The sequence below is a fragment of the Spinacia oleracea genome, chromosome 3 (genome assembly GCF_020520425.1).
Source record: "Spinacia oleracea cultivar Varoflay chromosome 3, BTI_SOV_V1, whole genome shotgun sequence".
Classification (NCBI taxonomy): Eukaryota; Viridiplantae; Streptophyta; class Magnoliopsida; order Caryophyllales; family Amaranthaceae; genus Spinacia; species Spinacia oleracea.
Window position 1 is genome coordinate 85,526,030 of NC_079489.1, and position 16,254 is coordinate 85,542,283.

Here is a 16,254-nt window from a genome sequence, read left to right on the forward strand (position 1 = left end):
AAAACAGGTCACGTACACCATGGCTTGTGTGACGCACTCCGTCTAATACTTTGACCATCGTCTTACTCCAAAACTCAGTCAAAGTGGGGGCTAACTGTAGACACCTACTTTTGTCCCCGTTCCCGCAAAGGAAAGGTTCGATGATGAAAGCATAAAAACTCCACTTGACAACGCATCTCCTATAAAATAAACGAATCTCGATTCCCCATTTCATTTCACCCGAAACCTGCTATTTATGGAAACCTGCTAAAAATAGTAACTGCCGTAAACGGTAACTTCTAAAAGTGGCAAATCGTAAAAGATAGAAACCTGTCAGAATTAGGTGTTGCATTCCAACATAAATCCTAAATGAGATAGAAAACTGCGAGAATCCTATTCTTAATAGGTTTCGGAAATAAGAATTACGTATTAATTAAAATCCTAACGAGCCTAGAGTTCGTAACGGGCCCAGACGCATTCCGTCATAAAATTGATACGCGCTAAAAGACTCGAATTAATCTCAAACTCTACGGATTTTAGGAATCCGAATCTGACTAAACAAAACTGCCCAGACCCTATTTTCAACGCCTGGCTCTGGGCGCCGAAATCTTCGGCGCCCAGGCCTGGGCGCTGAAAATACCTGGGTACGTCTCTTTTCCTAATTCTTTGTGGATTAGAACTCTGCAAATCTATCTTTCCACGAACTCTTCCCTATAAATAGACCCCTACTTTCGACGTGAAAGAACACAAAACAACACATAAAATATTCTGAGTATTGACTCTAACCCTTAGCCTAAGCCTCTCGCTGCGAAACTGTTCACGCGTTCTGTCGCAATCGATCCATAAATCGAACAGAACGTATCCTGTCCCATAACTGAGATTCGTTAAATAAAAAGGAGAAATAGCAAAGTCAAAGTGGTTAGTTTTCTGAGAACCGTGACGCACCTCTCAAGGGTGCGTCGTAATGTGTCCCTTTTCGATGATTTAACTGCTTTCCTCGCCCTTTTTATGAACTGTTAAACTAACCAAATATGATTGTTCTATCACGCCTAACAAATATAATATTTTTGGGGAATCGGATTATCATGCTAGGTCTCTTAATGTTATTTAAATCAGATAATCACGATCGAATTAGTATTATATGTTGCATATTGCTAAAATCAACTCAGATTAGTTTAATAGTTAACGCATGTCCCTTCAATTATTTATGCTGAGCTAGTAAGGATATCCTGCCACTAGTAGAAAAAACCCTTATTGCAGCGGGCTTTTAGACCCCTGTTGCAGCGTACATCGTATGCTGCAACTGGGGGGCCTGCAACAAGTCTGAACTTGTTGCAGCGTACAATGTTCGCTGCAAAAAGTGATTTGTTGCAGCGGGCTTTTAGATGTACGCTGCAACAAGTGCCAAAAAATTGGCAAAATTTTGGACTTGTTGCAGCGGGCTTTTAGATGTACGCTGCAACAAGTGCCAAAAAATTGGCAAAATTTTGGACTTGTTGCAGCGTACATATATATGTACGCTGCAAAAGACTCAACTTTTTGCAGCGTACATTTATTTGTACGCTGCAACAAGTCTGAATTACTCAATTTTTTGCAGCGTACATTTATTTGTACGCTGCAACAAGTCTGAATTTTTGCCAAATTTTTTTCCCTTGTTGCAGCGTACAACATATATGTACGCTGCAAAAAAGCACTTTTGGCGGGAAAATTCTAATTTTGTTTAGGGATACCTAGAGTGCCTTGCACCAAATATAGAAACCTGTCAAAACAATAATAGAATAACGCAACCTGTATAACAAATATAAAAACAACAACTGGAGTTTTGTATACTATATATCCCAAAACCAAAGTGCACATATTACATTTAAATATATGTTCCAATTTCAACATAAACATACATTTTAATATAAAATTTATTCTATAACAACTAAACCAACTCGATCAAGCGCGCTAAAGCCAATAATAAATACTTGTTGGTAAAAAACTTAGCCCATTGCTCACGAACCACATCAAATTCCTCGCATAAGGCGCAATCCTCGGAGTGTAGACCTTTACAAAAACAGAAATTTAAATTAAACATTAGATTAAATACAAATTAAATATCACATTTTAACATTCAAGAAACTAATGACAATGTCCTAATAGTCTAAAATGAGTCCTTCGGTTCTTTAGTTCAAAGTTGGGAGCGAAAATGTCATTTTAGCCTAAATATGACCTATAACGACCCAATGAGCCTATAGGTGCATAAATAGATTGGAACGAGTCTTAGATCGTTAAAATTATGCATATTAAACATGTATTAAGTTTAAAATGCGTGCTTAGGTTCTTTATTTTAAAGTTAGGAGCGAAAATGCCTCATTTTAGCCTAAATATGACCTATAACTATCAAACAAGCATTAAATGTGCATAAACAGATTAGAATAAGTCTTAGAAACTTAAACTAAGCATATTTATCATATAATAAGTTTAAAATGAGTCATTAGGTTCTTAAGTTCAAAGTTGGGAGCGAAAATGTCATTTTAGCCTAAATATGACCTATAACGACACAATGAGCCTTAAATGTGCATAAATGGATTGGAATAAGTCCTAGAAAGTTAAAACTAGAATATAAAACATTTAGTAGGTTTAAAATGAGTCCTTAGGTTCTTTAGTTCATAGTTGGGAGCGAAAATGTCATTTTAGCCTAAATATGACCTACAACGACCTAATGAGCCTTAAAGGTGCATAAATAGATTGGAACGAGTCTTATAAAGTTAAAATTATGCATATTAAACATGTATTAAGTTTAAAATGAGTGCTTAGGTTCTTTATTTTAAAGTTAGGAGCGAAAATGCCTCATTTAGCCTAAATATGACCTATAACTATCAAACAAGAATTAAATGGGTATAAGTAGATTAGAATAAGTCTTAGAAACTTAAAACTAAGCATATTTATCATATAATAAGTTTAAAACGAGTCATTAGGTTCTTAAGTTCAAAGTTGGGAGCGAAAATGTCATTTTAGCCTAAATATGACCTATAACGACACAATGAGCCTTAAATGTGCATAAATGGGCTAAAATGAGTCCTAGAAAGTTAAAAATAAGCATATAAAACATTTAGTAAGTTTAAAATGAGTCCTTAGGTTATTTGGTTCATAGTTGGGAGCGAAAATGTCATTTTAGCCTAAATATGACCTATAACGACACAATGAGCCTTAAATGTGCATAAATGGATTGGAATGAGTCTTAGAAAGTTAAAAATAAGCATATAAAACATTTAGTAAGTTTAAAATGAGTCCTTAGGTTCTTTGGTTCATAGTTGGGAGCGAAAATGCTTCATTTTAGCCTTAATATGACCTATAACGACCCAATAAGCCTTAAATGTGAATAAATAGATTGAAATGAGTCTTAGAAAGTTAAAACTAAGCATATTAATCATGTAAAGGGTTTAAAATGAGTCTTTAGGTTCTTTAGTTCAAGGTTAGGAGCGAAAATGTCTCATTTTAGCTTAAATATGACCTATAACGACCAAACAAGTCTCAAATGTGCATAATAGATAGGATTGAGTCTTGAAAAGTTAAAAATAATCATATGAATCATGTAATAAGTTTGAAATTAGTTTTTAAGTTCGTTAGACCAAAGTTGGGAGCGAAAATGTCATTTTAGCCTAAATATGACCTATAACGGCCAAAGAAGTCATGAATGTGCATAAATAGATTGGATTAAGTCTTGTAAAGTTAAAACTAATCATATAAAACATTTAATATGTTTAAAATGAGTCCTAAGGTTCTTTATTTCATATTTGGGAGCAAAAAAGCCTCATTTTAGCCTAATATGACCTATAACGACCAAACAAGCCTTAAATTTGCATAAGTAGATTGGAATGAGTGTTAGAAAGTTAAAACTATTCATATTAAACATGTAATAAGTGTAATACTCTGAGAAAATATGTAGCTTTTCCTATTTGGTTTATTGTTCACAAATCAGGATCTTTGGACAACAACAAATGCTTATTAATCCAAGAAGCTTTTCCTATTTGGTTAAAACCCACACATTATTCACAATCTTCAACTTTTGTGATAATCATAAATCAAAACAAAGTTTAAGTTTAAAATTAGGCAAATGAGTCAAAAAAGTAACGTAATAAGAGAAGTGGAAACTGGAAAGGCACACAGTGTCGCAAGTATACACCTGATTTACACATTGGACACAAGGTAAGTATAAGTTTGACAAAATACTGTTTCAGTTGAACACAAGGTAAGTTGCACTAAAAGGAAGATAAAGAAGATAATTAGAAAAACCAACTTTGTGATGACACAGACTAGTCCCATCACGAGCACCAAAATAATAGGACACAACATGATACATACCAAGGGTGGGATTCTTCTCAACAAAGAAGTTGTTCTTCGTGAAACGCTGCATGTGCACAATAATGTAAGGTGGCAGTTTAGTTACACGATATCGCATCCTAGCTATTTGAGGACGCACGACTTCTGTTATGGTCTCCCCGTCAAACTTGTTCATTATGTTGAAAAGTGGAACCTAAGAAGAACGCAGATGTGCCAAATCCATCAGTTACCAAGAAAAGTAAAGCGAAAAAGATGAACACATTAACATAAATGGTGAAGCCAAAAGACATACATGATGGATGCCTACCTAGAAAAGAAACCCAGTCTTTTTACAGAAATTTAACATTCTATTTTTTGACAAATCAAGATATACATACTGAAGAACAACTTCAAATTATCTATAGATCGTGATTTGTGATTAGATACAAATCAGTAGTGAGGATATAACCAACTTTACAGGAGGGCATAGCTACAACTGCTAGCAAAGCCATAATTTTCCACCCACCAAATAGTCAGCTAGCACATTCAATGTTACAAGTGTGAATGTGTGACCATTATAGAAACATCTAACCAGGGAAACTCCCTCCCAGATTATCATTTATTCAAAGTTAAGACCTTAATATTCAACAAAGCCTCCCGATTCTGCCACCAAGAATCAAAGGGATGAGCATAATGGGAATAGTGCTCTGGGAAACAAAGGTATTCTTAACCTTACATCTCATGCTTTCTCTCTTCTGAAGCTGCTGCTATAACAGCCCCAGAAGAACCGAAGGACACAATCTACGGAATACTAATAAGAGAAAACAAAGTTTTTTTTAAATTCAAAATAAAGAATAAGATTTCAACCTAAACTGCCAATATAAGCTGTCTCCATCAGCTGAGCCATAGGATCAATGGCCTGGCTAGCTATTGCCGGTAAAGAAAGCATTATAAGCTCCCGTTTGACATTTGGAGGAGGCAACTGGTTGAGGGGCTGAAGTACAGACTCACTGCGAAGTCATTAAAAATAAACTAACATAAAAGGGACATGCTTAAAACTTAAAGATTCAAATCAACAGTAGTTTCAACATAATCATTATCGCAGAGAAGTATTTTTACCAACGTATATTTTTGAGATGCGTGGCTCAAATAGTTGTAATGTGGTATCACCAAAAGATCAAGTAACACAAAAAATAAGAATAAGAATAATTTATATTATCAAACCCTAAAAATACGAAATTAGGGGAAAATCAAGAATTGACTGAAAGCAAACCCTAAAAATACGAAATTAGGGAAAAACAAATACAAAAAGTTAGAAAACTATACCTCCTCAATTTCGAAGGCGGCTGAGTTCGAAGGCTTATCTGGGTATAAGCAAAGAGAAAGAGAGAGAGCATACCACAGCTGTAGCATCGTGCAAGACAGAAGTAATTGTCCATTCACCATTTTTCTAAATCAAAAAGAAACCCAAAAAGGGAAATCGTCAGAAATGCAAGAAATTTCTGAGAGACAAATCATCGAACAGTTTATGTGCATAGAAAAAGGCAGAGAAAAACAATAAAACAATAAAAAATTAACAAGGGTCAAAGAGAATATACAGAATCGGAGTCGAGGAGAAAGAGACAACGGGGGCAGCGAGGGGTGCCGAGGCCAGGATTAATGGTGGGATCATGGTGATACACATTTCCAGTTCGAAGCTTCTCCTCGTACACTTCTCGGGTTCCCATTTTTTACGTCACCCCTTTCAAATTTCTTGAAGCGAAAGATAAGATGTAAAATTGAGTGTGGTGGAGTGAAGGAACTGCGGGGATGACGATGGGAGGGGGTAGGGCAGCGACAGAATTCAAGGTGGTGGTTCAGGCGGAGAAAGAAGGGATTTAGGAGAGAGAAAGAGAGCAGATGAAGAAGAAGAAGAATGAGGAGGTGAGAGAGTACGCAGGGAAAGCTGAGGGAAGAAGAGGGAGTATGAGCGTCCTTAGGTTTGAGATCCGAAATGTTTTTCTTAATTAGCTTTGCAGCGAAATTTTTTTATTGCAGCGGGCTTTTATCTGTACGCTGCAAAATAAATGGGCTATTGCAGGGGGCTTTTATTTTGTACGCTGCAAAAAACTCTCTTGCTGCGGGCAATTAATTTGTACGCTGCAACAACCCTTTATAAAGTTTGACCCGCGTTGACCTACTGGTTGTTGAAGCGTATTATTACATGTACGCTGCAACAAGGGGGTTGCAACAGGGGTTTTTTCTACTAGTGTGCCTCTGGAGTTATCGACGAGCGAATTACTCCTCTCGGTAGTTACAGTCCCCCGAACCCTCAATCTCTACCTTGCGGGTGTATATTGAGAGATCCCCACACCAGGGATCACAAGGGAACCTACGGCCGTCGTGGTCAAACATAATTGCACTCCCTTTATGTCACGATAACCGGGTTTTGTCAGTTTTTCTCATTGTCGTTAAAAACTGAATGGCGAATCCTATATTACTAGTCAATTGGGTGTATACTCACAGGAAATCCAATTACACTTGATTGAATAAAAAGAATCGTCACACCCACGAGGGACAAGGTCACGCATTAGCCTCGCGCTTTTTCGACCCCCTCACACTATCTTTTATGATTTGCCACTTTTAGAAGCTACCTTTTACGACAGTTACTATTTTTAGCAGGTTTCCATAAATAGCAGGTTTCTGGTGAAATGAAAAGGGGAATTGAGATTCGTTTATTTCATAGGAGATGCGTTGTCAAGTGGATATTTACGTTTTCATCATCGAACCTTTCCCTTGCGGGAATGGGGACAAAAGTAGGTGTCTACAACGGGCATCTAAAATCGAAATCTAAAAGCATCATTAATGGGAAGACATAATAGCAACTGGGGGCTAAAAAATTGAAATGAAAGAGCTAAGGAAAGAACTAAGTATACCTTGACCTTTTGTGCAGACATACACCAAGTAAATCTAAGTCAATTTGAAAATGGTTTATATTCCCGCAATTCTGGAAAAGATGGCCCTAAAAGCCTAAAGCATATGCCAAACGGGCACAAGTAATATCTTGACGCCTGCACCCTGGTTTCCAGCAAATCCTTAAACAACACTCCAAAAATAGTAACAGTATTTTGATTCATTCATGTAATCCTGTACGAACCCTTTTATAAGTCAACCTACTTAGGACACCTCGGATTGTACACAGTAGGACTCGGATTTTAAATAATTTTCAAATAATTTTCAAAGACTTTTTCGAACATAATAAAGTGTCGTTGGTTTAAGCTAAGTATGCGTTTATCTCAATGTTGCAAATAAGTCAAAAGATTTCCAAATATATGGGTAAAGAAAGGCACCTAGCTTTTGGACAAGGCACACTTCAACATGTGACTACCTTGACCATGGCAATGTCGCACAATACGACATTTACAAGAGAAGCAGCAAAATCACTACTCGAACGTACCTCGCACTAAACGAGTCTGGTTCAAACTATTCATGATCCATGTCACCATGAATGCATAAAAACGTATGCAAAGCATTATAGCACCAAGCCAATCCCGTAGGTACAATTGGGGGCTTGAGAAAAACACTCTAAAAATGCTCGAAATGACGATTTTATCGCAAATTCTCGACGCTAATGCTATACATACATCATAGGGGCACAATCCTAAGCTTTGATCGTGTAAAACGAACCTTAGAATGGCTACAACCCCTCCCAAATTCTAAACGCTACTTAGAATATATAAAGTCGCCCCACTAACAAGGGTAACTGAAAATCGCGAGTCACCAAAACTCCGATCAAACTACTGCACATAACGCTCGCCCTACAAGCGCCCGTTACACAGTCTAAGTCGTTCCAAAGCAAAAGCGAAAGAAAAAAAATCAAGAAAGAAAAAAACTGTCAAAATTCTGCCCAGAAATCAATTTCAACGCCGAGAGCTGGGCGCCGATATCTTTAACGCCCCAGCCTGGGCGCTGAATCTTTCTGCTAGTCACGTTTTGCCCAGATATAAAAATAAGAAAGAAACACCTATGAATCCTCGCATCGAACGAAGTAATAAGCTGTGCAAACCCACGCAGAAGGTGCTACACTTGTTCAAGCACCTGAACGAGGCGTGATGAAGTACTCCAATGCAAAATATAATAGTGATATCCCAACACCTGGAGGAATGTTCTAAGACACGCTGTTAGGCCACACAAGCCTACGTCGCACCATAAGTTCAACCATCCCACAGTAAAAGTCTAAAAAAGCGGAAGGCATATCGCACTAATACGGGCACGACCAAGAGCATGTGTAAAAGAGGCAAAGACTGCTTATCGCCCAAATTCAAATTGCAAGCCCCACGACTCCTACATTAAGGATTAAAGGTAGCAAAATATTGCCACGGAAGGGATAGCTCGCACCTACACGAGCGGAACCCCAAGGCATCTTTCTCGAAAGAACCTACAAAAATCGTACGCCAAAAGGAAGCATCCCAACATGCATACTTAGGAGCTCCAAGCTACGAAACGACCATAGCAAAATAAAAAAAAATCTCGAAGCAAATGTTTGAACAATCGAAAGGGCACGATGTTTAAGCCCACCTCGTGAATGGGCCTGAACCCTATCAAGCTTCTAAGAAAACTATTCAAAATCAGTCATTGCTCAAAAAAAATATGATTCAAACAAACTGATTAATGGACCGCACACAGCGGCCATTCTATGAACGCTCGTTCGCACATACATATCATCTTTTCTAAGTATCGAACATTTACGAACGCGTTCAAAAGAAAAAAAAAGAAAACAAACGAACGAACAAGAGGCCAACGCTGTCATCAAGAAAGCTCGCCAGGAATTATTTTCAGCGCCCAGCGCTGGGCGCCAAAATCTTTAACGCCTAGGCTTGGGCGCCAAAAATGATCCCAGACCCTCTTTGACTTCTATAGGGCCCTGCCATATTCACTTGACTTGAAAATTGCCGATTTCTTTACTGAAAGTCGCACCTCACAGCTTTGTTAAGAGTAGCACACCACTACAAAGATCGCTCGCACTTACGAGCACAATCCAAAACACGGTCAAGGACATTACAGAATGCGTATCCCCAAGGAACCTCTTTGACAAGAAATGACCGTCAAGCACGAGTGCTTGGGGGCTCGAAAGAAAATATGTTATGCAAAGTTAAAAACAATATCCCCGGACTACGCTGTACGAAGTCCCGTGTTTGGATGTCTCAAAAATAAAACCGGTTTACGACCTCAAGACAAAGGTCGCCGTTGATACTTATACATAGTCCCCTAATCAAGGACCCAGGTAGTGGAAAAATTGAGCCGTAAGGACTAGCTCAAAACCATGAAGGAAGATGACCACAAGACAATAGTCTGTCTGAACACGTTGTCACCCCACCTTCAGGTTGCAACTAAATCCGAGCATCGCTCCAAAGAATTCGCTCCTACAAGAATTCGCTCCTACGTAGGTCCTTATTTTCAAAAAAAATGAACACAAAACAAATTTCAGAATAGATTCGTCCACTTCTATCGGACGGGGTGTCCACCCTTAGCGGAAAGGTTCGCCATCTTTAGCCGGCGGGGTCTACGTCACAAACCGCGTAGGTCCTTATTTTCAAATTTCAAAAATAGATTCGTCCACTTCTATCGGGCGGGGTGTCCACCCTTAGCGGACAGGCTCGCCATCTTTAGCCGGCGGGGTCTGCGTCACAAGCCGCGCAGGTCCTTAGTCGCTGCAGCGATAATTTTTTCTGGTTATCCCTTTTCCATAAAAGGATTGGTTTTCCGTTTTTCCAAAAAAGAACGATGTGCTGGATTTTCCTTCGTTTTACGTCCCATAAAAACAAGGGGGTTTTCTCGTTTAGCCAGCCCTGAAAATGAGAATCTTTAAAAACATTTTTACCTCGTGATTGGGCTTGGCCAGGCCCAATTACACTTTATAGCTTTGATTTCGAAAACATCTGTAGCTACTCCCAATGACAAAGTGAGGGAGTTTCTACGCCTCTTTAGATACTTCCAATGACAAAGTGAGGGAGTATTCTATACTATCCGTTGACAAATCCCAATGACACGTGAGGGATATGTCGACATTTCAAGTGATGACCCTTAAGTCAAATGTTATCACTCGGGGGCTCGTGAGACCCTCGCAAAACAGGTCACATACACCATGGCTTGTGTGACGCACTCCGTCTAATACTTTGACCATCGTCTTGCTCCAAGACTCAGTCAAAGTGGAGGCTAACTGTAGACACCTACATTTGTCCCCATTCCCGAAAGGGAAAGGTTCGATGATGAAAACATAAATCTCCACTTGACAACGCATCTCCTATAAAATAACGAATCTCAATCACCCTTCTCGTTTCACCCGAAACCTGCTATTTATAGAAACCTGCTATTTATGGAAACCTGCTAAAAATAGTAATTGCCGTAAAGGGTAGCTTCTAAAAGTGGCAAGTCATAAAAGATAGAAACATGTCAGAATTAGGTGTTGCACTCCAACATAAATCCTAAATGAGATAGAAAACTGCAAGAATCCTATTCCTAATATGATTCGGAAATAAGAGTTACGTATTAATTAAAATCCTAACGAGCCTAGAGTTCGTAACGGGCCCAGACGCATTCCGTCATAAAATTGATACGCAATGAAAGACTCGATTAAATCTCAAACACTCCGAATTCTAGGAATCCGAATCTGACAAAGAAACGACCCAAACAGCAATTTCAACGCCCAGCCCTGGGAGCTGAAATTGCCTGGATCCTATTTTCAACGCCCAGAGCTGGGCGCCGAAATCTTTGGCGCCCAGGCCTGGGCGCTGAAAATAACTGGGTACGTGTTTTTTCCTAATTCGTTATGGATTAGAACTCTGCAATTCTATCTTTCCACGAACTCTTCCCTATAAATACAGCTCCAAATTCGACGTGAAAAGAACAACACACAATTATATTCGGAGTATTGATTCCAACCCTTAGCCTAAGCCTCACGCTGCAAATTTGTTCACGCGTTCTGTCGCAATCGATCCATAAATCGAACAGAACGTATCCTGTCCCATAATTAAGATTCGTTAAATAAAAAGGAGAAATAGCAAAGTCAAAGTGGTTAGTTTTCTGAGAACCGTGACGCACCTGTCAAGGGTGCGTCGTAATGTGTCCCTTCTCGATGATTTAATTGCTTTCCTCGCCCTTTTTATGAACTGTTAACTAACTAAATCTGATTTTTCTATCACGCCTAACAAATATAATATTTTCGGGAAATTGGATTATCATGCTAAGTCCCTTAATGCTACTTAAATCAGATAATCGCGATCCATCTAGTATTATATGTTGCATATTGCTAAAATCAACTCAGATTCGTTTAATAGTTAACGCATGCCTTCAATTATTTATGTTGAGCTAGTAAGGATATCCTTCCTCTGGAGTTATCGACGAGCGAAGTACTCCTCTCGGTAGTTACAGTCCCCCGAACCCTCAATCTCTACCTTACGGGTGTATGTTGAGAGATCCCCACACCAGGGATCACAAGGGAACCTACGGCCGTCGTGGTCAAACATAATTGCACTTCCTTTATGTCACGATAACCGGGTTTTGTCAGTTTTTCTCATTATCGTTAAAAACTGAATGGCGACTCCTATATTACTAGTCAATTGGGTGTAAACTCACAGGAAATCCAATTACACTTGATTGAATAAAAAGAATCGTCACACCCACGAGGGACGAGGTCACGCATTAGCCTCGTGCTTTTTCGACCCCCTCACACAATGTACTCCACTTTAGTTGTAGAATCCACAAAGGTGCTTTGCTTAGCACTTTTCCAGCTTACTGCACCTCCATTGAGGCAGAAGACAAACCCAGACTGTGATCTGAAATCATCTTTGTCGGTTCGGAAACTTGCGTCCGTATAGCCTTTAACAATTAATTCATCATCTCCACCATAGACAAGGAAATCATCTCTGTGCCTTTTCAAGTACTTTAGAATATTCTTGGCAGCAGTCCAATGTGCCTCTCCTGGGTCTGACTGGTATCTGCTTGTAGCACTGAGTGCATACGCAACATCCGGGCATGTACATATCATAGCATACATTATTGAACCAATGAATGATGCATATGGAATCCCATTCATTCGTCTACGCTCATCAAGTGTTTTTGGGCACTGAGTCTTGCTTAGAGTCATTCCATGAGACATGGGTAGGTAGCCTCGCTTTGAGTCTGCCATCTTGAACCTTTCATGCACCTTATTGATATAAGTGCTCTGACTAAGTCCAATCATCCTTTTAGATCTATCTCTGTAAATCTTGATGCCCAGTATGTACTGTGCTTATCCTAGATCCTTCATCGAAAAACATTTCCCAAGCCAAATCTTGACAGAGTTCAACATAGGAATGTCATTTCCGATAAGTAATATGTCGTCGACATATTATACTAGAAAAACAATTTTTCTCCCACTGACCTTCTTGTATACACAAGATTCGTCTGGGTTCTTGATGAAACCAAAGTCACTGACTGCTTCATCAAAACGTATATTCCAGCTCCTTGATGCCTGCTTCAATCCGTAGATTGATTTCTTAAGCTTGCATACCTTTTTAGCATTCTTTGGATCCTCAAAACCCTCAGGCTGTGTCATAAACACAGTTTCTGTTAAAACACCGTTTAAGAAAGCGGTTTTGACATCCATCTGCCATATTTCGTAATCGTAATGTGCAGCGATTGCTAACATTATCCAAATAGACTTTAGCATTGCAACTAGTGAAAAGGTTTCATCGTAATCCACACCGTGGACTTGCCTGTAACCTTTTGCAACCAATCTAGCTTTGAAAACTTCAAGTTTCCCATCCTTGTCCTTTTTCAGTTTGAAAACCCATTTGCTTCCAATGGCATGGTAGCCATCTGGCAAATCGACCAAATCCCAAACTTGGTTTTCAGACATGGAGTCCAATTCAGATTGCATGGCTTCTTGCCATTGCTTGGAGCTAGGGCTCGTCATAGCTTGTTGTAAGTCGCGTTTCATCACTTTCAAGTAATAGAACGTCATAGCTCTCGTTCGTCAAAATACCTAAGTACCTTTCCGGTTGAGATATATATCTCTACGATCTATGCGGGGTTACATTTCTAGATGGTCCTTGATTCTCACCAGATACTTCTAAAGATCTCTGAGTTTCATCCTGAATGTCATCTTGAGCATTCTCTAGAGTTTGTTGTTCGACTCGAATTTCTTCGAGGTCTACTTTTCGACTCGAAATGTGATCCTTTTCCAAAAAGATACCATCTCGAGCAACAAACACCTTGTTCTCAAATGTATTGTATAAGTAATACCCTTTTGTTTCCTTTTGGATTGCCCACAAAGATACATTTGTCAGATTTTGGATGAAGTTTGTCTGAAATTAATCCATTGGCGTATACTTCACATCCCCAAATCTAAAAGACACATTTGGAGGCTTTCCAAACCATAACTCATATGGAGTCTTTTCAACAGCTTTAGACGGAGCTCTATTTATAGTAAGTGCAGCTGTATTTATTGCATGTCCCCAAAATTCTATTGGAAGTTCGGTCTGACCCATCATTGATCTAACCATGTCTAGCAAGGTTCTGTTCCTCCGTTCCGACACACCGTTCCATTGTGGTGTTCCAGGAGGAGTCAATTCTGATAGAATTCCACATTCTTTCAGATGGTCATCAAATTCATAGCTCAGATATTTACCGCCTCTATCGGACCGCAGTGCCTTAATCTTCTTGCCTAATTGATTCTCTACTTCACTCTGAAATTCCTTGAATTTGTCAAAGGATTCAGACTTATGCTTCATTAGGTAGACATAACCATATCTACTGAAGTCATCAGTGAAAGTGATAAAGTAGCTGAAATCACCTCTAGCATTTGTACTCATTGGTCCACATACATCTGTATGTATTAAACCCAATAGTTCATTTGCTCTTTGTCCAACTTTAGAGAAAGGTTGCTTTGTCATTTTGCCAAGTAAACATGATTCGCACTTACCATAATCCTTTAAGTCAAATGGTTGTAGAATTCCTTCTTTTTGAAGTCTTTCTATGCGTTTCAAGTTAATATGGCCTAATCGACAATGCCACAGATAGGTGAGATCTGAATCATCCTTTTTGGCCTTTTTGGTATTTATGTTATAAACTTGTTTGTCGTGATCTAGTAAATAAAGTCCATTGACTAATCTAGCAGATCCATAAAACATCTCTTTAAAATAAAACGAGCAACTATTGTCTTTTATTAAAAAGGAAAATCCCTTAGCATCTAAGCAAGAGATAAAAGTGATATTTTTAGTTAAACTTGGAACATGGAAACAATCTTCCAGTTTCAAAACTAGCCAGAGGGCAACGACAAATAATAAGTTCCTACAGCTAATGCAGCAATCCGTGCTCCATTTCCCACTCGTAGGTCGACTTCACCCTTGCTTAACCTTCTACTTCTTCATAGTCCCTGTGGATTGGAACATAAGTGTGAGCCACAACCAGTATCTAATACCCAAGAAGTTGAATTAGCAAGTATACAGTCTATAACAAAAATACCTGAAGATGGAACGACTGTTCCGTTCTTCTGATCTTCCTTAAGATTCAAGCAATCTCTCTTCCAATGCCCCTTCTTCTTACATTAGAAGCACTCGGACTCAGAAGTGGGTTGACTGACCTTTCTATTTTCAGACTTGGCGCCAGTTTGCTTAGTCGGGCTGGCCTTCTTGCCACCTTTCTTAGCATTCCTCTTCTTTCCAGATTTCTTGCACTTGCCCCCACACACCATAAGCACATCTTGCATATCACTTTTGAGCGTCTTTTCAGCGGTCTTCAGCATACCGTAAAGCTCAGTGAGCGTTTTTTCCAGACTATTCATACTGTAGTTCAGTTTGAACTGATCATACCCGCTATGAAGAGAATGGAGGATGGTGTCTACAGCCATTTCTTGAGAGAATCGCTGATCCAGCCGACTCATATTCTCAATGAGTCCAATCATTTTGAGAATATGTGGACTTACGGGCTTGCCTTTCTTAAGCTTGGTCTCAAGAATTTGCCTATGAGTCTCGAATCTTTCGACTCGAGCCAGATCTTGGAACATGTTCTTTAACTCACTGATGATCGTGAAAGCATCTGAGTTTATGAACGTTTTCTGTAGATCTGCACTCATGGTTGCAAGCATTAGACATTTCACATCCTTGTTGGCATCAATCCAACTATTGAGGGCTGCCTGAGTGACCCCGTCGCCAGCGGCTTCGGGCATCGCCTCTTCCAGGACATACTCCTTTTCTTCCTGCATAAGAACTATTTGCAAGTTCCTTTGCCAGTCAAGGACGTTTTTCCCGTTCAACTTCTCCTTTTCGAGAATTGATCGGATGTTGAATGAATTGTTGTTTGCCATAGTTAAAACTACAATTGAAAAAGAATAAGTAAATAACCATTCACAGTTTCTCTTAATAAACTTAAATTCTAGCATGCATGCATAATTTAATGTTCATTAAGCATTTTATTCAAGTTATGTGTTCCGGGAGGTGTGAATAAAATGATTCCAAGACCCTAAAACCATTGAAGAATTAAGCACATTATGTATTTAGACTCAATTCTAAAATCTTTTAGGTAAGCAAAAGCCTTTTGCTAATAGTCTTGAAACTAATCTTGGTTAATAGGCACGTCTAAGAACTTATTAGGTAAACCTATCAATTTTGCCACGACATAAAAGGACTCCTTACTTATGTCGTTGAGTTTCACTAAAACTAACATGTACTTACAATTATTTTGTGTACCTTACCCCTTTAGGATCAATAAGTAACACCTCGCTGAGCGTAAAACTATTACTATATTGATGTAAAGGTTATCCAAGTAAGTGTTATTTTGGCATGGCACCTTTTAACTCAATTTTTAAAGTTTGAAACTTAAGGCTCTTACTATGTTGGTTAGATTTTAAGTGAACTAAAATCCTTAATCATGCAACATAATCAATCCACAATCTCATGCATAATTTAAGACATATTTAATGCAATAAATAACTTAAAACATGCATAA

General features: G+C 38.8%; 1 protein-coding gene across 5 annotated transcripts; it reads right to left on the reverse strand.

Annotated features, from left to right (window-relative positions):
• Nucleotides 1-1,781: 1,781 nt before the first annotated feature.
• Nucleotides 1,782-6,517, reverse strand: LOC130470419 (uncharacterized). 5 transcript variants are annotated; one of them, XR_008930710.1, is made up of 4 exons: nucleotides 5,407-5,602; nucleotides 5,155-5,297; nucleotides 4,330-4,501; nucleotides 1,782-2,028 (listed from the first exon to the last, which is right to left on the reverse strand). XR_008930710.1 is itself a non-coding variant. In XM_056840539.1 (4 exons), exons 1-4 carry the CDS (start codon nucleotides 6,012-6,014, stop codon nucleotides 1,907-1,909), a joined length of 474 nt encoding a protein of 157 aa, XP_056696517.1. In that variant the 5' UTR covers nucleotides 6,015-6,517; the 3' UTR covers nucleotides 1,782-1,906. The 5 variants fall into 5 exon arrangements, 2 of the variants coding, with proteins under 2 accessions (XP_056696517.1, XP_056696516.1); XM_056840539.1 differs by lacking the exons at nucleotides 5,155-5,297; nucleotides 5,407-5,602 and adding exons at nucleotides 5,687-5,737; nucleotides 5,886-6,517; XM_056840538.1 differs by lacking the exons at nucleotides 5,155-5,297; nucleotides 5,407-5,602 and adding exons at nucleotides 5,614-5,737; nucleotides 5,886-6,512.
• Between the last annotated feature and the right edge of the window lie 9,737 nt (nucleotides 6,518-16,254).

Excerpts from the sequence above, each read along its gene's own strand:
- LOC130470419 (XM_056840538.1), bottom strand. The coding sequence starts at position 5,971 with ATGTGTATCACCATGATCCCACCATTAATCCTGGCCTCGGCACCCCTC. Across the intron at positions 5,738-5,885 it reads TTCTCCTCGACTCCGATTCT|AAAAATGGTGAATGGACAAT; the intron begins GTATATTCTCTT and ends TTTTTGATTTAG. Across the intron at positions 4,502-5,613 it reads CCGCCTTCGAAATTGAGGAG|GTTCCACTTTTCAACATAAT; the intron begins GTATAGTTTTCT and ends CGTTCTTCTTAG.